Genomic DNA, 22,294 nt, shown 5'->3' with positions numbered 1-22,294 from the left:
CATGTGACATGAGAGCAGAAAGCTGGAGACAAAGGTAGAAATATCTGCTCGAGCCAGAGAAGCGTCTGGCGGCGGCGCTGAGAGGAGGCGCAAAGGATGCTCCACACCAAATCCACCGGGGGCTTTTTTCTCTCTCGTCTGGAAATTCACGGCGTCATATAAATGATTCATTAGAGCCTGCTTCTTCTTCTATGGGAGTAAAAATTGCGCTCGCAGTGAGTTTCAGCGGAAACAAAAATTAATAATATAACGAGATCAGAGCCTGGAAAAAAATTATAAAGTCAAGTCATATTTTTTTCCCCAAATTATTATAATAATTATTTTGAGTGGGGTAAGGGGGGCGGGAAGGGTGTGTGTGTGTGTGTCTGTGTGTGTGTGTGTGTGGGGGGGGGGGGTTGATAAGCGTCGCTTTGAACCTTTGCACTGGACCTCATCTGTCAGAGGGATCAACTGTTGCTGCAGCCGGAGGAGCGAGCACAGAGACATTCTCCAAGTGTGTCTAGCTTTCATAATGGATGTTTGACCGTCACTTGGTCCTGCATGCAGCCACACAGCCGGTGTTTTGCAATTAACATGGAAGAGAGACTGATACTGTTGTTGATGCCTCGGATACACCTTCATCGGTCCTGATGTGAAGCCACATTGTTGCACTGAGGAGAATGATAATATCCCACACCGCTGCCGGCTTTTTCAGACTGGTTGATCATCTCTCTGTGTCAAACAAAACAATTTGATCCTCTTTTTTTATTTTCTACAAGAGATCACTTTGGCTATTTGAACTCATCAACATTGGCAAGCTTTTTCCTTATAGTGACCTTGCCCGGTGTTGACATCTGTTCAGCTGGGGATCAGCATGCTGATGATGATGGAGAACAGCGGCATGGATGCGCATCAGGTTGATATCGATTCGGAATTTGAACCCCACAGTCGGTCGCGGTCTTGCACCTGGCCGCTACCGTGTCCGGAGAATTTCCCCAGGGGAGAAGAGGCAAGCCGGGTTCTGGCCCAGGCGTCGGTCAAAGTGGAGCGGTACAACGTGCCAGCGTGCCGGGCCGAGAGAAAAGGCGGCGCACCGGCAGAGATCAAGCACCCGGCCGGCGCCCCGGCCCCGGTCGTGGCCGCCCCTGCCTGCATGTCCGGGGCTGCGCTCGACGTGGCCGGCCAGCTGCGCAAAGCCAAGTCCTCCCGGCGGAACGCGTGGGGCAACCTGTCGTATGCAGACCTCATCACCCGTGCCATCGAGAGCGCCCCGGAAAAGAGACTCACCCTGTCCCAGATATATGACTGGATGGTTCGCTTTGTTCCTTATTTCAAGGATAAAGGCGACAGCAACAGTTCAGCCGGATGGAAGGTAGGCCACATGAGAGCATTTCCTAACACCACACGATGAAGGTTTTAGTGGAGAAGCTACACTATATTTAGCCTCAGCCCATGTCTGCAGCAGAACTCCTTTTCTGCATATTTCTAAGCCACATAATTGAGCCCTGGTTCCAACAATTTATGTCGGTGGCGTGTCCCCGTGTCACTCCCGAGTACAGTGTGTGGAAAGGGGCGGTGAGCTCGACTGGACGAGGGTTCACTGGGTTCATGGGTTTTTGGGACTGCAGACTGTGCATATAGAGAAAACCAACCGCCTCCTTCCCCCACGTTTTCCCTTTGGACAGGCGATTGTTACGCGCAGTGACGCATTCGCAAAGTGTCTGATTTCCAGCGCTGCACCTCTCTGCGTTATCGGGTCACACCGGGGACAAAGCATGCCTTCGGTCCGACCTGCAGCTCCTCTGCTGGAGAGTCACCCCCAGTGCCGCCAGTGCGGGTGCTCGGGATGAAGCGTTTGACCCCCCCCCGCCCCCATTCCCCCGCTATCCATTGTGCGCACGTTCAATTACGCACAGTCTGGCGAAAGCATGGCACAAGGCGTGGGGTTTAAAAGGACAACAACAAGAGATGATGACATTGGGTGTCACAGCAAACAGATGTAACCACAGATTATCCTTAAATTCAAATTAATATGAAGTTAATCTAATAGATTGCTTGTTGTAATCTACTTAAATTTACCACCCATTCTGCGTGAGGATTAATGGTCCTTTTGTTTCCTCCGCTGTAGCTCCAGCTCATACTATTATTTACATTTGACAAAGTAAAAAAAAAAAAAAAAAAGTCTTCCTTTCATCAAACTCTAATGAAAATGAATATAATAAATCAGGTTGGCTGCTCAGTTCAGGAAATTCTTCATGAATGTACACTATGTTCCAATATCTGGCAAATCTCCCTCTGGTCCCCCTGGCATTAAATGTTCCATTACACACATCAATCAAGCGTGTCCAAACTGGGCCCTGAGTCATATTTAAGCACACACAGCCCCTAAATAACACTTGGACGAGATTGTTTCAGGAAGAAAGAGAATGAAAAAGAAACCCCCAACAATTATGGGGATTTCTAAAAGAGATAGGCCAACACAGACACACAATGCAGAAATATTCTCTGTAACTCCCCTCTTGTTAAACTTGACAGCAGGCGTTAATATTTACTGTTGTTGCTTCAGCTGGTGAGAATTCATTACACATGACAGTAATCTTAAAGATGTCCAGGAAGTATATATAAAGGGCCACTCCCTCAATTGAATCTTTTACTTTCATAAACTTGGCAGACTGACAAGAGACATATTAAAGAAAGAATAATCAAAATTAAAACATCAAAGTCAGAGAAATCCAGCTCCAGTGCGCGGGAAATGCTAATTCCTACTGTTCCCATCATGGAAGTAAATAATTCCTTTTTTCTATGCCCCTCCCTACCTCTTTCAAACTCCACACTCTCAGTTTATAACAGGACAATTTTAAATTGCTAGACCAGTTGAAGTGACCCCGATGACATCCACATGACATCATCAGTGTTATTTGTTTTTCAGAATTTAAAGTGCCCTCCAGAGACACTGAAGACATTATACTCCCTTTCACACTTGATTGTACTGCATAGATAATCCTCAACAAGGCAAAAAAAAAAACAAACAAACAAACAAAAAAACAACTTAATCTCAAGCATAAACTGAGGTTGCCCTCATGAGGTCACAGTGACATCATCCAAGTTATTTATTTGTCAATAACATGGTCCTCAACATGGGAAATAAACTGAATTCCATCTCGAGAACAAGCTGAAATAACCTTAATGACATCATCGGGGTTACTTGTTTTTCAAATTTCAAAAGACCCCCCCAGAGACACAGAGGACATGACAATACTTACTTTTCCCCAAAATGTTTTATTCTTACAGCCTACGCAATCATCAAAATACGAAATAATGAATACACTTCATGTGCAAATCATTCTTGTGCACTTTTAAATTCACTTTCTTGTGTGTTCTGCTCTTTGGGATCAGCGAAACATACAGAGAAGATTTCACGGGGAAAGGAAAAAGAAGTTTCCCTCAATGAGCGTGAGAGAGAAATTGAGTCTGTCCTGTATTGACTTCTCTCATAATGCTACCACATCCTAACAGAATATTTTGATAAGTGCCAGTGTCTCCCTTCCTCTCTCTAACTCAAGGTTTATTCAAAGCTCTTCCCTCCCCCCGACATCTCATTTGGCTGCTTACCCTCTTCCCGTTGAGCAGTATTACTGTGCAGATTAATCTCAATAAAATCACCATCTGATTTAGTTCTGAGCAGAGCAAGCAACAACTCCTGTCCAATCTTTATGGTATGGTGGGGGTTTAAAATTGGATTTAAAACAGGGTCTAATTCCCAGGGCCCTTGTTTGTGCCGCCTAAGGATGACCAGCTTGATGCCTGCTCCCTGTAGCTGTGTGGAGGTTTTGATTGGCCAGCATGTCAAAGAAGCCGATTGGTGGAGAGGAGTGCCAAGTGCAGGCGGAAAACAACTTGATTCAATCATAATACTTCTCAACAACAGCAAGAGAGAGAAAGACAGAGAAACACACATGTTGAACTATAATGTTTGGCAGTGATTTTAATGAGATTTGAAGCACAGAGGTGCAGAAACACACACTTACATACAATATATGCACACCTTCACACATTCCTGTATGTATCTGCTTACATTTACCAGCACAGAGGAGGTGTGTGCATGTGTGTGGGTGGGTTTGTTGGGGGGGGGGGGCTGTATAGATGGATGGCTGGTTGGGATAAGTGGGAGGGAAATAAGATCCAGCCAGAGTCCTGCTATTAAAAGCAGTCTTTAAGAACTGTTGTGTAATCCCGTCTGAGAGCTGCTGCTTGATTCAGCTGCTGGGCTCTTTGTCTTCATCTGGGCCAGCAGCTTCTCTCCCCTCCCAACAATACCACACACACAAACACACACACAGTACTCACTGCTGAGATGTCTCTCACTTGTCTTTAGTGTCAAGTGTGAAGACTACAATAGTGGATTGGATTTCTCTTGCACGTTCACACACATGTTAACACACTCCTTGTCTCTATTAGTCGTGTATGGATTTCTTTGATTGTGGTCACACACACACACACACAGACACGCAGGCAAACACCCAGTGTTGCTAAAGTGTCTGGCAGCAGGGTTACCATGATGCCTATGTATGGATTTCTCTGACTGTGGTTCAGTAATTGCGGTCAAGTGTTTTGGCCATGTTTGTTATTGCATCAGAGGTGGGAGGCTGTGTTTGGTCATATGAAGTAATGAAGTAAGTTCATTTCTGTAGGTGGTCACACACACACACACACACAGTGTTATATTCATTTCACAAGTGGCTGTGCGTGGGAATGGATGCACTGAGCTGTGGCCTGTCTGCAGGCAGTACTGTACACAGATTCAGCACCAGGCAGGCAGGTAGGAGCTCAATGACTCTACCTGAGGGCCTCAGAAAGGCACAACGTGGGCGTAAGACTGTTCTAATCAGACTGCAGTATAATGAGCACATGGCACCAATAGCCCATGAAGATCAATTTGAAATTCAAAAAAGTACTTTTTTTTTTTTTTTTTTTGAAATTGGATCTATTTGATAGTATTTGCCACATAGTGAGAGCAACTACAACATTAGCACTGATTGATTTTTTTGTAAGGTTTTTTGTAAGGTTGTAAGGTAAGAAACACTTGGATCAGTGTGTCCACACAGACAGACAGACAAGCCTTATACACTTGTATAGCATATTTCTGCTATTGATGCAACCCCTCTGACCCTGGGTTTTATGTATCTCAAGTGTAGTTTAAGAGGAAATATTTCTCACTGTCTCTTTGACTTTGCCAATCTCCTGCCTCGCTGTGTCATATGTTGCAAGTAGAAATGGGTACCATGTTTGAAATCAGTACATTAGTTGCAGCTCTTTTTCATGTTACATGTTTGTAATTATGTAGTAAGCATGAATTATATCATTCTTTGTCATTAAATTGTATGACTGTTATTTTCGCATCTATAAAATGTATTGTGCATTATGGGATTGCTCTGTACATGTTGCAGGAAAAAGGGCATTACGTTTACAATTTGATACTCAAATTCAATTAAAAAACACACTTAAACTAAAAACTGACCATTAACTCATTTGGAAAAATTAGCTAATAAATTGACTGAGAAGTAGGGACATTTTCACATAGAGTTCAATACAGTCTGACTGCTTTCTATAACCTGTGGAGTCTCCTGCTATTGATGAGGCGAGGAGGAAGAGAGAGACTTTAAAGGCTCTGAAAGCCAATTTTCATAATCAGCCTCTTATTATTACATGAACACACAATGAACCCATGATATGTCTGTTCTGTGGAAACTGCTATATCATGGGAAGGTTTGTGGAAAGTGGAATTAGGTGATCACACCTTCACGCAATGAGATTTTAAAATGATCTCTATAGCCAACATGCAATGTGTAAAGTATTAACTGCACACAAGAGCTTGTTTTTGACAAAATGTATGAAATTTTGCCGTGGTGAACACACAAGATATCTGCAGTATAACAAAATTAATTACAATGGCACAAGTCATACGCACTTTAAGTTGGTTTACAGTTAAGGAACAGAGAACGAGGAGGAAAAATAAGAGAAGGCAAGGAGACCATTTGAAGATTAAGGTATTATTTGTCTTGCCAATAAAACCTTTTTTGAATTGGATTCAGAATTGAGTGGGAGAGGGATAGAAGCAGAAAGAGAAAAGATAGAGCAAGTGCGAGAGTGGTGGCAGTGGCCCCTGCTGCTGTGCACATTGATAGCAGCCTTAATGCCTGTGATGCTCCAGCGCCAGCCGAGACAGAGGGGAATTGGTTGGAGATGGTGGAACAGGCTTAGAGGGTTCCCTGTGCCAGCCGGCCTGGCGCTGGCTCAACAGAAAGCCCTCTGCACCGCTACACAGTTATTGTTATTATCACAAAGGCACAGCAGAAGGAGAGGCAGCTCTTGAGTTGGCGGGCTTGGCTCTGGGTTAACTGGGGGTGGGGAATGGGAAGAGGAATTTGGAAGTAAAAGGGGGTTTGTTGTTGAATGTGGGACTATGGTAAACCTTGTCTGAGCAGCACAGTGAATGGAGGGAAAACAGCTGGGAAGAGTCGTTGAGGTCTTGAATGGAAAGGAGGCCATTCGGAGATGGACAGATTTTGATCTGCGAGGATCAGTTGCCTGTGTCGGTTGATGCCGAAGCTACAAAAAATGCAATTGAATAGGAACACGGGCAGATATCACTTCAATCTGGAGAGGGGTTTGGATGTAAACAAGGGATGCACCGGCAGTGGAGGCGGGGTGTTCTCTGCTTAAATGAGTCACGCTGGTTAGAATAGAACATAATATTCTTGCCCTCAGCCTTCAATTAGTTGGAATAAATCAACTGGAATAAAACGTTGAGAAACTCTACTGACGGAAATTCCAGAGAGGAAACTGAGTCCAGACGCACAACAGTCAGTGAAGCTGGCGGATTTCGGGAATCATGCCTGCTGGTGTGTCATAAAATGTCGGCCTAACACACACGCTCTCCATGTTGTCTACCAGGACCTAACAGCTTCAGAATATTCTGTTGTCTGGCTGGAAAATGAGCAGAGTACAGTTGACAACAGTCAGTCCTCTGAACTGGCTGTAACTCCGGCCTAGTTCACCACATTATGCTGTAACACTACTAACCCGGCCTTAAAGGACCTCACCAGGGGTTTTCATTACTCCATTTGTTCATTCAGTTTACAACCAAACGAGTGGATGAAAATTTTTTCTGCAAGTGATGTGCGATTCCTGAACGAATCGTTCAAAAATTGAAAGTCATCTTACTGACCCATGAATCATGATCCCTTATCTCTGTTAGCTCGTTCACTGACTCATTAACTGCAAAGAAGAGACCAGACAATGTGCCACTGTTGTGCGATTGTGACTGAAGTTAATCACTCTATTAGCCCTGCAGGAAAAGAAGCAGCTGTGGTTTGCTGTTTCATTTTGCTTCCCTCCTTGCTATGAGCTGTCAGTCACCAGCTAAGGGACGCCTGGTCTCACACACAGTACAGTGTTGACCTGTTCACATTCACAGCATATAGATCCTGACTCCTCTCGTCCTCTCACGAAAGGAGTCAAACTTGTTGACCGCATGATTCCTGACTCCTCTCGCGGTGACCTGTTTAGAGTTGAACTCATGAGTCCCGTGTCTCTCACTCTCAGTTCAGCAGTAGCACCTTCACACACTCTGGGTGTCAGTGCTGGGGGAGCCCCTCCCCTACCTGAGTTGAAAGTCGGTTGCTTGTTGAACTCCGGTGAAAGGAAATGATCACTAAATCAACCAATCAATCATCCAATCAAACTTTATTTATACAGCACTTTTCAAACAAAGAACAATGTTGTACAAAGTGCTTTACACACAAAAAAAGAAAAAATAAACAAGACAATATCTCCCACCTAGGCCACATCACACATAGAAACACTTAAAAAAGGACATAATGTTTTTGACATGAAGGTAATTAGTACGCTCAATGTCCTGATTCAAATGTGTGGTTTTAACAGTATAAAAAATGTGGGGACTGGGACTGGGTGGAGCTTGTGTGCACACTGACACAGTGACTCAAATGACTCAAATGACCGATTTACTTTGGTGAGTGATTCATATAAACTGGAGACAGTGAGAGGAATCCCATACTATTTTCTGCCACACTGATGTGTGTAAGACATTTATTTGTATTTTGTCTACTGCCCAAGGCCGTCATTCACTTTCATTGATTTCTGAATAATATGGAAATCTGTAAAGAAATATTTCATAATTCACTGCACCAATGCCTTAATTTTCAAGGTGAAACATAAAGAAAACCGTTACTTCCTGCCCTCCGTTCTGCTATGGATTTCTATTCATTTCTGTGCAGCTTGATGATCGATAACAAATACTTTACATAACCAGTAGCCAAACCACGGCGTTATGTTTCCTGACTGTTACAGGCAACAATTCATCTCCATCTATCCATCCATCCATTATCTATAGCGTTTATCTTAACAGACTCATGGGGAGCCAATCCCAGCTGCCATTGGGTGAGGGCAAGGTAAACACTGGCCTCTCTTAAACCAGACCCTGTGGTTCAAACACAGAGCCATCTTACAGTGAGCAGACAGTGTTAACCACTGTTCCAAACTTTGTGGACTTATTTGAACCAGCAATCAATGCATTTGTGTGTCAAAGATATATTATTCATATGAGGTAATGAAGTTCCATCTGTATCACTCCTCAATGGTAATGCTGACGAAAATGAATTAATCTTAGCAGTGTCGCTTTTAAAAAAATAAAAGACATGATATTGATCAATTATCCATCATCTATTCATCTGTTGCACTAACTTGACAGTGATGCATACATAAAATGATACATCAATGTATAATAAATTAAGGATGTATTGATGTATACATACATAGACAAACATGTATATATCTCCATCCATCCATCCAGCCATCCATCTTCTACCTCTTTTCAGTTTCCGAGTCGCAGGGGTGCTGGAGCCAATCCCAGTTCACTCTGGGCGAGGGCAGGTTACACCCTGGACAAGTCGCCAATCCATTACAGGGCTACATATACATATATATTCTTTTCCCCACTTTTTGCTTTATCCCTATTTGTGGTCGCCGAAGCAAGTCAAGAGCTCTACCACTGAGCGTCTTATATATATATATATATATATATATATATATATATATATATATATATATATATATATGTATATATATTAGTGTAGGGGTCATGTTGGTGGACCGCTAATGTGTTCCATCCATCCATTGTCCTTCCATGTGTAACTTTTCAGATTGGTTTCCTCTTGTAGTTTTTCATTTGACAATTTACTCTATTGTTTGCCAACAAAGAGCACAACAGCTTGGTTCCTCTCAAATGGTAAAAGAAGATCAAAGTGACAGTGCATTGTGCATTCAAAAAGCTGTTTGAATTCTGGATAATAAATATTGCTCCAATGTTGAGCTCAACTAGACTGTGATTAATTATGTCACAGCAAGTAGTTGAACATGCTGAGTGTCTTGTTTCCTATTGGATAGACATTCAGGATCATCAAAACAGAACAACATTGTTTGCAAAATGGCTACTTGCAATGTAAGTGATTGAATGTAATGTCATACAAAAATAATTGGAAAACAATTGCTACTCAAAGTGGTAAGTGCCATGGACCTCTACAGTACATTAAAATTTCTAAAACACAACAGCATGAAGAGATTATGGAAACCAATGGCATAGAGCATGCATTTTAAAGTGACATAAACTGCAATGAACATTAGGCGTTGTGCGAGACAATGGGGATTAAGATATCAATAGTATGAAAGCTAAGACAGTATAAATCATTGAATTCTTCATATTTCTGCTACACAGAACAAAAATCTGAAAATGTTTGATTTTACACTCGCAACCCCGAACACTGCATTTGAGCTACATTCATCCCAACAATCCATGTAGGCAACAACCTGATTATGATCTCACTGCTATCAAAGAAGAAAATCTTTTAATGTAATCATGCAACTGAAATTCCACTAAAATTTAATATGATTAATGACACAGTGGCTTCATAAAGTATTCAACCCCCTAACTTTCTGCACATTGTTCTCATTATACTATGTACCATTTTTAATAAATCATGCACTCACAGTGTGCTTATAATGGGTTTTTGATGCAATGCCTTATGAGCACCACTTCAAGTAATGTGTTACCCTTATTTTTTTTACGGCAAATGGGATTAGTTTTTGAGTTCCTGCACACACTGAAATGGGTATGATAGGGGCTTGTACGGATCTGGATATTCTACAGTATGTGTGTTTGTGTGTGTGTGCATCAGCTCTTGTTGTTGTGTAGTGAGGGCTGATGGGAGTCCAGGTCCGGGGGGTACAGCTCTAGTTAATAATTCAGATGAGGCTCATTATCAAGGCAGCGCAGATCTCTCTCTGATTCTACCTTAATTGCAGGCAGGATGTGCCTCTCAGACACTCTCAAAGTCACTCTCCCTCCTGTCTGCAGCTGCAAATGACTGGCGCACACAAACACACACACGGATTGCTGCGGGTTCTGATCCACACCCAACCACAGTGCAGCAGGTTCCCTCTTTGAGATCAGGGCTGGATCTTTGTGAGAGCAGGTGAATGGACTTTTGGAGATGAGTAGATAAATCCCAACCCATACTCATGGCTATCACAGAGTATCAACTCCGAGGCCAGGCACATGCTCTTATTATGACTCACTTACATTTTTAATCTGATCTTCATGAGGGCTTTCTCCCTTTGGAGGGCTCAGAAAACGAAGATTGATGGCAGCTAATCAGTCAGAGGAGAACAGCGCTGTGATTAATGCGGCTGGAGAGTGAAGCTCTCAGCGCCATGCTGGACCCCGTCTGGATTTTGGCTTTTCAGACCCAACTTCACTGTACAGTTGAAGTGTGGAGGGCATGTAAAGACAAGACAACCACTGCTGCTAACAAATAGTAACACACCTACAGTATGTTGTATTTAAATATGGTCAGGTGTTTCACAATGGATTTTACTGTCCTCATATTTTCCCACAGGTGCTTGTAACAGATGCCAGAATTAAATTCAGTCATACAGAGGAAATTCACAATGCATATATTAGAGGGAATGGGACAGTATCCTCTACAGATGGAGTATGAATTAACCTGCCACAACTTCTTAGAGTCTAAATATTGCACTTAAAGGTCCTGCAATTTCCTTAAAACCGGTGCTTTATATATAGTTCTATTGTTCAAAAGATTATATATTTGTGTCTTAAAAGACCTGGAACCATCTCAGTGTAATTTTACATCTTATCTCTCAGGCTTCTCTGAAACTCAGTCAATCAAAATCGAAACTCTGCCCCTGACTAGCTGACTGTTTTGTGATTGAGTGAATAAAAATATATCGAGAACACCAAGTGATGCAAGGCTGGATGCTGGAACCAGGTGGGCAATGCTGGGAGCATTGCTGAGGGTGATACTGTGACATCTCAAAATTCCAGAAATCCTGATGGCTGATTTTAGGATATTAGTTGTGTCCCGATGAAGATGCCAGATCTTTCGGTGGCTGTAATCTCCAAAATTTTGGTCCGTAGTCATTGTAGACACACACACACACACACACACACAAAAAAAGCATCTGTAATGACACAGTCTGGTCTTTGGGGGATTTTCATTTTGTGTCACTAGTTTACCATTGTGTTGCAAAGCTCCTGACTCCTGTTACCTAGCAACTCTGATAACATGCAACTTTTTTTTCCACAAATACCTGAGATTTTATTCTTTTTGCTGAAAGACAGTATTTATATTTAAAATGAGAATCCTTGGGGTCTCTGTGGGTGATTTTTTCAGGTGCTCAATGACTATTGGGGTACGTTTGGACTGTGTATTCCTGGTCTCTAAATTCATCATGATAAATGGTAGGCGTATAACGGTACGTGTGTTCGTATGAATACATGCGTGTACTGAACGTAGCGAAAATATTGCAGAGCTCAAGGAAAGCGGAATTACTTGCCACTCTTTGTTTCCTCCGGGTGACGGAACACTATCGCAAAGCCCCATATATAGTTGTTGGTCCTGGCTACCTTGTTTACCTTGTTTGTTGTACCACAGACCAGGCAGTCTAACATTAATAAGGAGAAGCCACACTGAGGTGTCTGCAACTGGCTTTAACACATAGAATGGGCATTGCTATTTTCCGCGTTTTCTACATTTTAGAGATAAGCGCGTGAGTAAGATTTCAAGTTTATTTCAACTTGCATAGTAATGCCAAAGAGGTTTTGTATTTAATTGAGCAGTTTGAATGTGCAGTTGTTTACAGCAGTTTCTACATGCCACACTTTAATTGATCTTTATTTTATTACTTATTTTTATTTTCCTATGTAGACCCAGGTATGTTTTTATTTCAACGAGAACGATCATTTTGCTCAGGGAATCGTATTATGTTTAACGATTTCATTGTTTTATGTTTTCAATTTGACAATAAATGAAAAACAAGATTCTTCTTTTTTTTTTTTTTTTTTTTTTTTTTTTTTTTGCATTTTTCTGTACCAAAAATGTACGGAAACATGATTTCAAAACCACTCTGACCTAGATCTCTAACTTAGATTGAATAAGGTTAAAAAAAATCAGTGGTCTTGCAACCCACTGATGTAAGGAAGGCAACAAAACTGGCAGGGTAAGAGTTTTCATGTCGAAAATGTATTGTATGTACTCCCTGGGCCCTTGTCCAAGAACTGTAGGTACAAAAGGATTCCTTTTTAAAGTGATGCATGCAAGTAATTTAAGAGACCTTAGGGTTCCCATCAGTTCCCTCAAACTGAAATTTTTATAAACACCAACAAATGTCTCAAATTGCCCACGTCCGTTGTGCAAGTACATACAAACAAGGATCCAGAAGATTTGTTCGTTAAGGATTTATCTTGAATGTGTTCAGGACATACAAGCAACTCTCTGAGGCTGCACTGCAGCTCAGCAGTGCTTCACGCTAAAGAATTTCAATGACAATGCTGACATGCCTCAACGTTTTTAACTTTCTAACCATCTGCTGATTAGCTGTAAGTACATGTGTTTAAATTTGCATGGGCTAGGCAAAGTTAGGGATTTTTATAAGGGCAATTTATCCTTAGAACGCACATCAGGCCATCTAGAAGGTTTTGAGACCCTTCACGTAAACAGATTATTTGTACATGGTGGGGGGTGCTGACAGACAAGAACTTCAACCATTGCTGGTGTTATAAGGCCCAAGGTTTTAATACTGTATGTCTTTTGAGAGCAGAAGAGGGGCCTAAAGGTGGGATAAAAACAAGTCAACAACAAGAGTAGCCTACTGGAGACATCAAGGAGAGTGAAGTTTGATGCTGAATCTCTCATATACACTGATAGATAAATGGTCAGTGCTGAAATGGCTCTACAGCAATAGAAAAACTTACAAGTAGTTCCTTTAAGGCCACAAATGCCAACTTTAAAATGAATGTCCGTGGAAAGTTTCATGGTTAGAAAAAAGAACATTGAACCCCAAATAATGCAAGAGTGACAGCTGAGGAACATTTTCTAGTTGTCTCAGGTCCAAAAGCAGCTTAGTGGCATGAAACATCATCTCTTGTGGTGACGTGTTTATGAATGCACCCTGCCCACAAACAGACCAGGACAGGTAGCCTTATATAGCAGTTTGGGGTTATCAATTATGATGATGATCAAATCTGATTAACACACCTACACACACACAGATGGTGCACACAGAGGACTAAACCACACTCATGCTGAAAAGGTCTTATTTTTTTGATTGAAATTAATGGTTGCAATAGTTAAAGAACAACAGAGCACATTAGTCAGCTACACTCGATCATTTTACAGTACCATCAATCACCCTTAATGTGTATTGTTCTCAGTGTAGTTCAGGTTCAGTCAAGTTGCATTGATTTGTTGGCAATTGCATCTATTTTCATTAAAGATATCTGTAATTGCACTTTGATCATGTTTGATAAAAGCCAATTGAAAATTAAATCCATTAATGTCTTAAGATCAGGACCATTTGCTGTGTTTCAACCAGAGTAATTGTTAGAAAAGAAAAAAAAAATCTGTTCAAACAGTTGCAACACCCGTGAAGTGTCTGCTAACAATGTCAAGGCGAGTCTAGACACACACACACACACACAAAACATGCTCACTGTCTATTGTCAGCACAAAAAAGGGTCAGGGAAGAGTATTTTCACTAATTAATATTCATAAGTCCCACAGCATATTTGGACAAATTACAATAAGAGGCTTTCAAGTCAGAACTGAGGAGAATAATATCAAGTAATTTTGTAGATTACTATTAATCAAACATCACTAAACTGCTTTAAATCCGAGTTAAGCAAATTGTCATTAAGGTATGTACAGATTGTACATGGTGTGTGTGTGAAGGCCTACTGAGGGTGGCAGACATAGGTTAGCAGGGTAAGACAGCCCTCAGTGGATTTCTGTGTCAGTTTGATGAAAATAGGTCAGGATTCAGAGCTCAGCGTTTAGCATTCTGCCCATGTGATGGCTGACACCGTGCCTGATGACAGCTAGCTTTGACTGAACTCAAGTCTTTCTCTGTCTCTTTGTTTTACTCCCCCTGGTAACCCCGTTCCCCTTCCCTTGGCCCTCAGTAATCTAAACTCCTTTCCTATCCGTGCACCATGTCTCTCCGCTGCATCCAAGCCAAGAAATCTGTGGCCGTAGGTTAAGTCCACTCCTCCACACTTAAATCCACAATATTCCTCGTCTGGTAGAATTGATTTGATTTAGATGTACTTTTGACGATTGTAGTCCTTTGGTCAGGAAAGAAAATAGATGTGCTGCAAATTTTTATGAGTATAGTAATTTAAGCGTGGCCACTGATGACCTAGCTTAGCATAAGGTCCACAGTATGTTTGGTCACTGCTAGAAGGTCTTGATTTATTATTCTACCACAAAGCATTTCTCATGACTATTCTGGTTCCAAAGTGATTCTCTTGGAGGCAAATTCACTTAAAGGTGAACCAGTTTAGCAGCTAGACCCATGTGAGCCATAATAGTTGAGTCCCAGCAGCCATCTGTGATGTACGGAGTACTGGCTGTGAACAAATAATGTGGTAAATATAAAGCTAACAGATAGAAGAGATAAAGGAGAAGAGTGATGTGAGCTAAATTCTGCTAAATGAATTTTCTGATAAGGTTGATTTGTGTCCAATTAGATTACCTAGACAGAAAAAGGACTGTTTCATAGCCTTCAAAACACTGTCTGAGAATGCTTGGCTCTCCTAACTGGCTGCAAGCCAAATGTTAATTTAGCAAAACAACTTGTGTGAATTGTGCATCTGTGGATTGTAGTTACAGGAAGATCCAAAAGTCTGAGGACGCTTTCCTGGGAAGGACCCTGGTGAATCTAGCCAACATGAGCTAACCCCGCTGCCACCAGAGGCTAAAGAGCATCCAACACCAAGATATCAATGTGAACTAGCCAGAAAATGTAGCTTAGTTATAAATAGTCTGGAGGATTTTGCTCAGCTTAGGATTTTTCATCGAGCACCAATTCTCAGTCAATTTGTCCATTTCAAAACAGACACAAAAATGACGATATAATGATCAGACTGAAATGAAGTTTGAACTTTAGTCAGAGACTGAAAAGTGGCTTGAACAGAACTACAGCAATGGAGTGGTGCAGTCAAAAATGCTTCGTTTTCTCAAAGCGAAACATTTTCAAGATAGATGTCCATGTCTTTGTGTTTATAAATCAGGTCTGGGTTCTTAATGAATCCAGTGGAAGTATCAAAGGTCTCATTCCACAGAGATGGATGCCTCAGTCCACGCTCAATTCAGAAACTGAGCCTAAGAATCAGCTGACTTCTGGAACTCTTCTTGGAACACAAATGTTCATTGCCCTCAGCCCCAAGTCCAACCCTTGCCCACCTGGACCTACCATCCAAAAAGCAAGATTTGATTTCACTGGGTGTTTACTTAAAATCCGCTCCATATTTATTTTAACTTCCAGACAACAGTGAGCCAGTTGGCGTAGACCTGTTGTTTCTAGAGTTCCAAAGAACAAAAACAAAAACTGTATAATATTGCATTAAACTTTGAAATAATTAATACAATTCGCTTGAACACATTCACACTCCCGAGAGGATGAACCAGTTCATATTTAATGTGTAGGGTTGTTTTCACTGCAGCCTTTGGAAAAACTAATTTTTTTAACTGTATTTCAAGTCTTGATCTAATACTCATCAGATCATAACAGTGTTGTTGGCACTGCCCTGCGCTTTCATAATGTTGGCATTAAGAACCATTTCAGTCTCTGAGGGCCACTGGCATGGCTTTTTAGTGTCTCTGATGTCTTGTTAAGCGATCCATCAGTGAGGGAGGACAATTACATTTCAGCAAGGCAGATAGACCTATTAGTTGTCAGGTAATCACATGTATCAGCAAAAAAAAACAAAACATAACAAAAAAAAAAAACAAAACAAAACAAAACAATAAACAACAAAAGAACATACTTATTTTAACAGCTCCAGAGACTTCAAATGCGACAGGTTTACTTACATCTCAACCGGTGGTTGATGATACAGAAGACATTACGCCTGCTATTCTCTGGGTGTTTCAGCTGCCTTATGTGGTCTGATGTTAAGTTTATATAAAAAGCTGACAATAGGGGCCCAACAATACATCTTTGCTCCAGGGCTCACAAGCATGTCAATTATGCAGCTGCAACAATTATCATGTCTGTTTTCCCACTTATATGCCAGTGAAATTGACTGTTGGTGTTGCTGAGGTATATGAAGCTAAGTGTTTGCATAGCCCGAAACATGTCTGTAATGTTTACTTTCTGCAAAGTCTTGTTTGTCCAGTGTCTGCTCCCCTCTCTGCTGTCTGAGGAGTTAGATTGTACCTCCCTAACTGATTTATTGGTCCTCTGAAAGTCTGACTTCATCAAATCCTTGATACTTCTAGTCATATATACTGTCTGTGATGAGTGCCACCAAAGTCGATGTGTGGATTTAATAGCAGCATTAATCTGCCTGTTTAATGGTGTTGTTGAGTGGAAGGTGGTCACCGCAAGATGCAGCACTAAAAGGTGAGTTATGGGCCCGGGCATTGAACGATGAAAGGACAAAATGCAAAGCAGCTGAGATGTGGAGGGGAGAGGTGGAATTAAACAAGGTCTTCTTACTGTATAGCAGAGAGGGCAGACGGGGACTCGGCTAGTTACTGAATGGAGAGTGAAACGACAGAATATCTCCAACAGCTCTGTCAAAGTTGTGGTGGGTTGCCACCGGTGCATCCTTGAGGTGATGCTTGGTTTGTTAGAGCAGTTTGCATCTTTGCTAATTTATTGAAAACACACAATAATTGATTCTCAGGTGATAATATTTGGGAACACATGAGTGTGCTTCACTTCACATCTCCTCATATCCCTGTTTAGCTAATGAGACTACTAAAACATACCAGACTAAATATCATACACCCATTTTTTTCAGGTGTTTCCCAAAACAGTTAACATTATGGGATGTTGCTTGTTGTAATGAGGCCCAGCGAGGACTCTGTGCCATGTTTAATTGGCTGTGGTTATAAATAATGTTAAACTATAATACTGTTATGATGATTTTAGGCTTTTATCATGTACTCTGTACCATCAAGTGCTGTCCACCCCTGATCGTATAAATATCACTGGTGAAACATTACAGTAAGTCATGAAATTTACATTTTTTAGCTGTGGTGGAATTTCCCATGGGAAAGTGGTCTCAGACTTTACCAACCCCCCATTTGTACTCTTTCCTTTAAGTACTTGATTATTTCCATTACACGTTGCTCCCCACATTTCTAATGGGGGTTTTGTTCTATTGCCCCTCCACAGTTATATAACATAAATATACTTGTTATATAATTTGCAGATAATGCAAAACACATAATGGAGTCGTTAAAACAATACTTTTTATAGAGGGAACTACCCTACCCTACACAGTACATCCATACCAATATCAATTATGGTCTAGCCCTGTAATTCTTCGCTCCAATGTTGTGGTCTTTATTTTTGATGCTTTAAATACAATTTGGTGATGAAGTGCTGTCACATCATGCCATTCTTTTTGTTACTCTCTTCCTCAACATGACTGAGAAATGTTTCACACAGCTACTCAACATTTATTTTACAGCTGTAGATCCTTTGCAGATGAACATTTTATGACTAATTCACAAAAACTGAATCATTAGTTATAGATGAAACTGGCCAACTAAATGCAAAACAGTCAAAACACCAGCCACAACTTTTAAACACTGCTTCAAGTGCATGTTTGTGCTTCAGTAATAGAAATCCAGTGTTATTGAGGTATTCTGCCGACGCTGTTGTTTTCCATTACAACTCTAATTCCTGACTACTATAAATATACATTTTCTAGTCACTGTTAGCAGTACTCAGCCTGGTAAAAAGTTGGGTAATGTCTTCCCTTCCCCTGGAGGAGGAGACTTGGTAATCGAAACAATGATCATGATGATGTCATAATGATGAGAGTTTTCACAGATGAAAATTTTTACTCTTTGGAAACAGCCCTAATAAAGCCTTGATAAAGCCTTTTTGGACTTGGCCTATAATGGAAGATGTTATCTGTGGGTGTCGTGGGAACTGAACGTTCCAGTGTTTTGTTTTTTGTTTTTTTTTTAAACCCAATATCTGCAGTTTTTTGATTGGCAGAAAGACAGATCCCAGGTTTCTAAAAATGTCATACTTACTTTCTGACTTAGTGGTACTGCTATGGTAGTTTTAGTGTGATCCGAGCAAGTCTACTGATTGTTCATTTCATCCAGTTTATTTGGCTGAATACGTTATCAGCGTTGTCACATGCTGATGGAAGGACCGCACTATAAAGTATCCACTGTGATAAAACAGTTAGCAAATAATTTCATTGGACAACATCAGCCATCATTCCCTTCACAGGCGTTTTTTTAATTAATTACAGCAACAAAAACCAACAAAACTTGGAAAGATGAACATATTTCTGGCAATAACATTTAGATGAATTCATGTGACATGAAGGAACTCATTGACCTCGACAAATTCTAAAAGCAAAAACAAAGCTAAAACTGTAAGATGACCTGTGTCAATATGATGCGAAGACACTCATGAGGGAGGTTTATGGATCCAACTAGCTTTTCCTGAGATAACAGGCAGGAAAAATAGCAAGCTCACCAAATAAATTATGAAATGAACAAACAAGTCGTGATCTGTTGTATGAAATGTAAAAAAGCTGCAGGTGATGACTGAATCCCAGCAGTGCTGATGCTCAGTACATCACTCCCTCCTGTGTAATATTTTTTAATTATAATTTAAAGTATAATACATCATGCAGTCGGAAGCAATAATAATAATTACATCTCTGCAATGATTAAATGCTATAACAAGAGGCAAGGCAAGGTAAGTTTATTTATATATTGCATTTCATACACAAAGGCGATTCAGTGTGCTTTACATACATATGTACAGAGAACATACAGAGAAAATAAAGACCAATGACACAGCATAAAATCAGAAGCATTAAATCATAACATAATTAAATTACAATGATTAAAAGAATTTGCAGCTATTTGGATAAGTTAACAAAAATAGAGTGCAGGTTTCGTGCATAAGAAGGAGAAAAGAAATGTTTTTAACCTGGATTTAAAAGTATTGACATTTGGTGCAGATTTAACCTCTGCTGGTGGTTTGTTCCACTTGCTTTAAGCATAAAAGCTAAATGCTGCTTTCCATGTTTAGTCAGGACTAGTTAACCTGAGTCCATGGGTCTAAGATTTTAAAACTGGTAATGGAAACTGGTAATCTGCTCTGATCTCTTTGTTCTGGTTAAAACTCTAGCAGCAGTGTTTTGGATGACCTGCGGCTGTGTAATGCTCCTTTTTAGGAGTCCGGGCAGAGAACCATTACAGTAACCAAGTTTACTGGAGATGAACGCATGGCTGAGCTTTGACATGGCTGTTGGAAGTCAGATCTGAGTCAAGTAACACACCAAGGTTATGAACTTGGTCTGTGGCTATTAGAGATCAAGAGTCAAGATATTTACTAATGCCGACCCTTTTCTCTTTGTTACAAAACAGAATAATCTCAGTTTTATTCTTATTTGATTGAAGAAAATTCTGGCTCATCCAGTTGTTTATTAGCTCCAGACAGCGACACACTGAGTCTAATGGGCTGCAGTCGCCTGGTGATGGGACACATAAAGTTGTTTGTCATATGAATAACAGTCATAATTGATATTAAAGTTCTGTTAGATTTGACCCAGGCAGAGCATATTCAAATTGAACAGAGGGGTCCAAGAACTGACCCCGAGGGGATTCCGTAGGTCATAGCCACTCGTTCAGATTCATAGCTGCCAATCGTAACACAAGTCTCTCCATTGCAGTAAAATACAACTTTTACATTCCTGGGTTTTGTGTAAGTGAGTATCTAATTGATTATCTAATTGAATATCACAGAAAACATTATCAGCTTCAAAGAACAGTACAGTGAACAGTGTTGTCAGCTGCGGCTCACAGTGATGGAGCTGATGGGACGACGGAGGAGGAAAGGATGGTCATATAGCATCCTGGCAGCTTGAATGTGTAGCATACAGGGCTGTCTGCGTAATAATCACAAGAGAGATATTAAAGATGCAGCACTGAGGCCTTCCCTCTCCTCTGTCCCTGCACTCCCTCTCCTCCTTGACTTCCCCATTCTCCCTTTCCCTCTCTTTCCTGTTCGCTCCCCGTCTCTGCTAATGATCTGCTCCGCCTGTCGCTGCCTGGCTGACTGATGCCCACTGACAGCCCCACCCATGCAGAAAGGCTGCACCCCTCCTCCTCTTTGCGCTTGCACGCACACGCACACACACACAAACAATAATGAACTCCTACATATCCTAATGCAACGTATTTACTATGCATATGTGACACACATGCACCACACACATCAACATGCATAAGCGCTCACGGTGAGATGGGTAGATCCACATTAACAAATCACACCCATTTGTTCATTCAGATGTCAACAGACATGAGTGTAGAGCAGATGACATACACACAAATAGACCACACTGTATATGTTATCCAGAAATACGACACGCTCCTCTTCTCCCATACTATAGCATACAAATGGGGTGGCTGACTTGCTAGCCATGCATTTTTATGCTAATATTAATGCTTTGAATTAGATGTGGGGCATTTCAGTGAAATTCCAACATTACCTTACCTGAGGCAGATTTTTTTTTCTTGACAAAGAAGTACTTTCAAAAATAGAGATGGGAACGCATTAGATTTCTGTACAATACTTGACATAATAACAGTCTGTGAACAGTATTGTCTATAAATCAGTTTTTTTATTCAACTTTGTAGAAGGAGTGACATGATCTGTCACATATATAAGTCCTGACATTTCTTTCATTAGTTTATCGCCCAAAAATGAGTCTACATTTTTAACAACTGATTTCTATAATAATTATATAATAATGTTGGTTTGAGTCGCATGTTCTTCTTGTACCTGCGTGAGTTTCCTGTGGGTACTCTGGTTTCCTCTCAAAGTCCAAAGACATGCAGCTTTAGCCCTGTGATGGACTGGCGACCTGTTCAGGCTGTACCCTGCCCTCGTACAGGGTGGAGGGTTCCAGTGCCCTCCACAACACGGAAATGGATAAGCGGTAGAAGATGGATGAATGAATGAAGATGAGGTGTAATCAAACTATTATCTTCTAACTACTGCATCTTCTTTACACAGTTTTGTTTTTGCTTAGTTTGAACTATTGAACTGCTATGTAAAAAATTATTACCCATTGTTTTTTGCTTTTTACTAACTATCATTATAACGCCCCCGCCCATGATAGTAAATATTAAAATATTTGACATCTCTGGTAGGACAATATTCACCTCAGCGAGGAAGGTAATAAATAAGGAACATGTCGAGTCTACAGCAAAGGTAGCGCAACAGTGTGTGCGCTTTGTTAAAATCCTAGCATGATCATGCTAACTAAGCACTAAGTAAAATGGCCTGATGAGCAATATCTGATAATGGCAACCAAAATCACCCCATTTTAACTACTTAGGTAAAGGGGTTTTTTTTCAGTAGTTGCTGATATATTTCAAATTAAACCACTTCAAAACACTAACATCGCTGCATATCTATATATCGAGTAACACAGCTAGCATGACTAGAAATGATCTTTTCCATTGTTTTCAGAGGACCCAATAAGATCTCTGATGTTCTTTGATAAAGGTGAGCCATGAAAGGAGCTGTGACCGAATTCTATGGAAACTGCATTGAAAAACTAGGCGATGCGGCAGTCCTTCTTCAGTGTGTCAGATATGTTCTTCTTTTCCTGGCTAGGGAGGCTCACACAGGTGGCTCAACATATCGTAAAATTCATTTTGTGTTG

General features: G+C 40.9%; 1 protein-coding gene across 1 annotated transcript in view; it reads left to right on the top strand.

Annotated features, from left to right (window-relative positions):
* The first annotated feature begins 479 nt into the window (after nt 1–479).
* The window catches only part of foxo6b (forkhead box O6 b), a 46,223-nt gene continuing 24,408 nt past the window's right edge, over nt 480–22,294 (top strand). Inside the window, exon 1 of the mRNA XM_029514429.1 lies at nt 480–1,351. Coding sequence (XP_029370289.1) covers nt 854–1,351 — 498 coding nt within the window. The 5' untranslated portion in view covers nt 480–853. The remainder of the gene's footprint in view (nt 1,352–22,294) is intronic.

The sequence above is a fragment of the Echeneis naucrates genome, chromosome 11 (assembly GCF_900963305.1).
Source record: "Echeneis naucrates chromosome 11, fEcheNa1.1, whole genome shotgun sequence".
Classification (NCBI taxonomy): domain Eukaryota; kingdom Metazoa; phylum Chordata; class Actinopteri; order Carangiformes; family Echeneidae; genus Echeneis; species Echeneis naucrates.
This window is presented reverse-complemented; position numbering and strand designations above follow the sequence as displayed.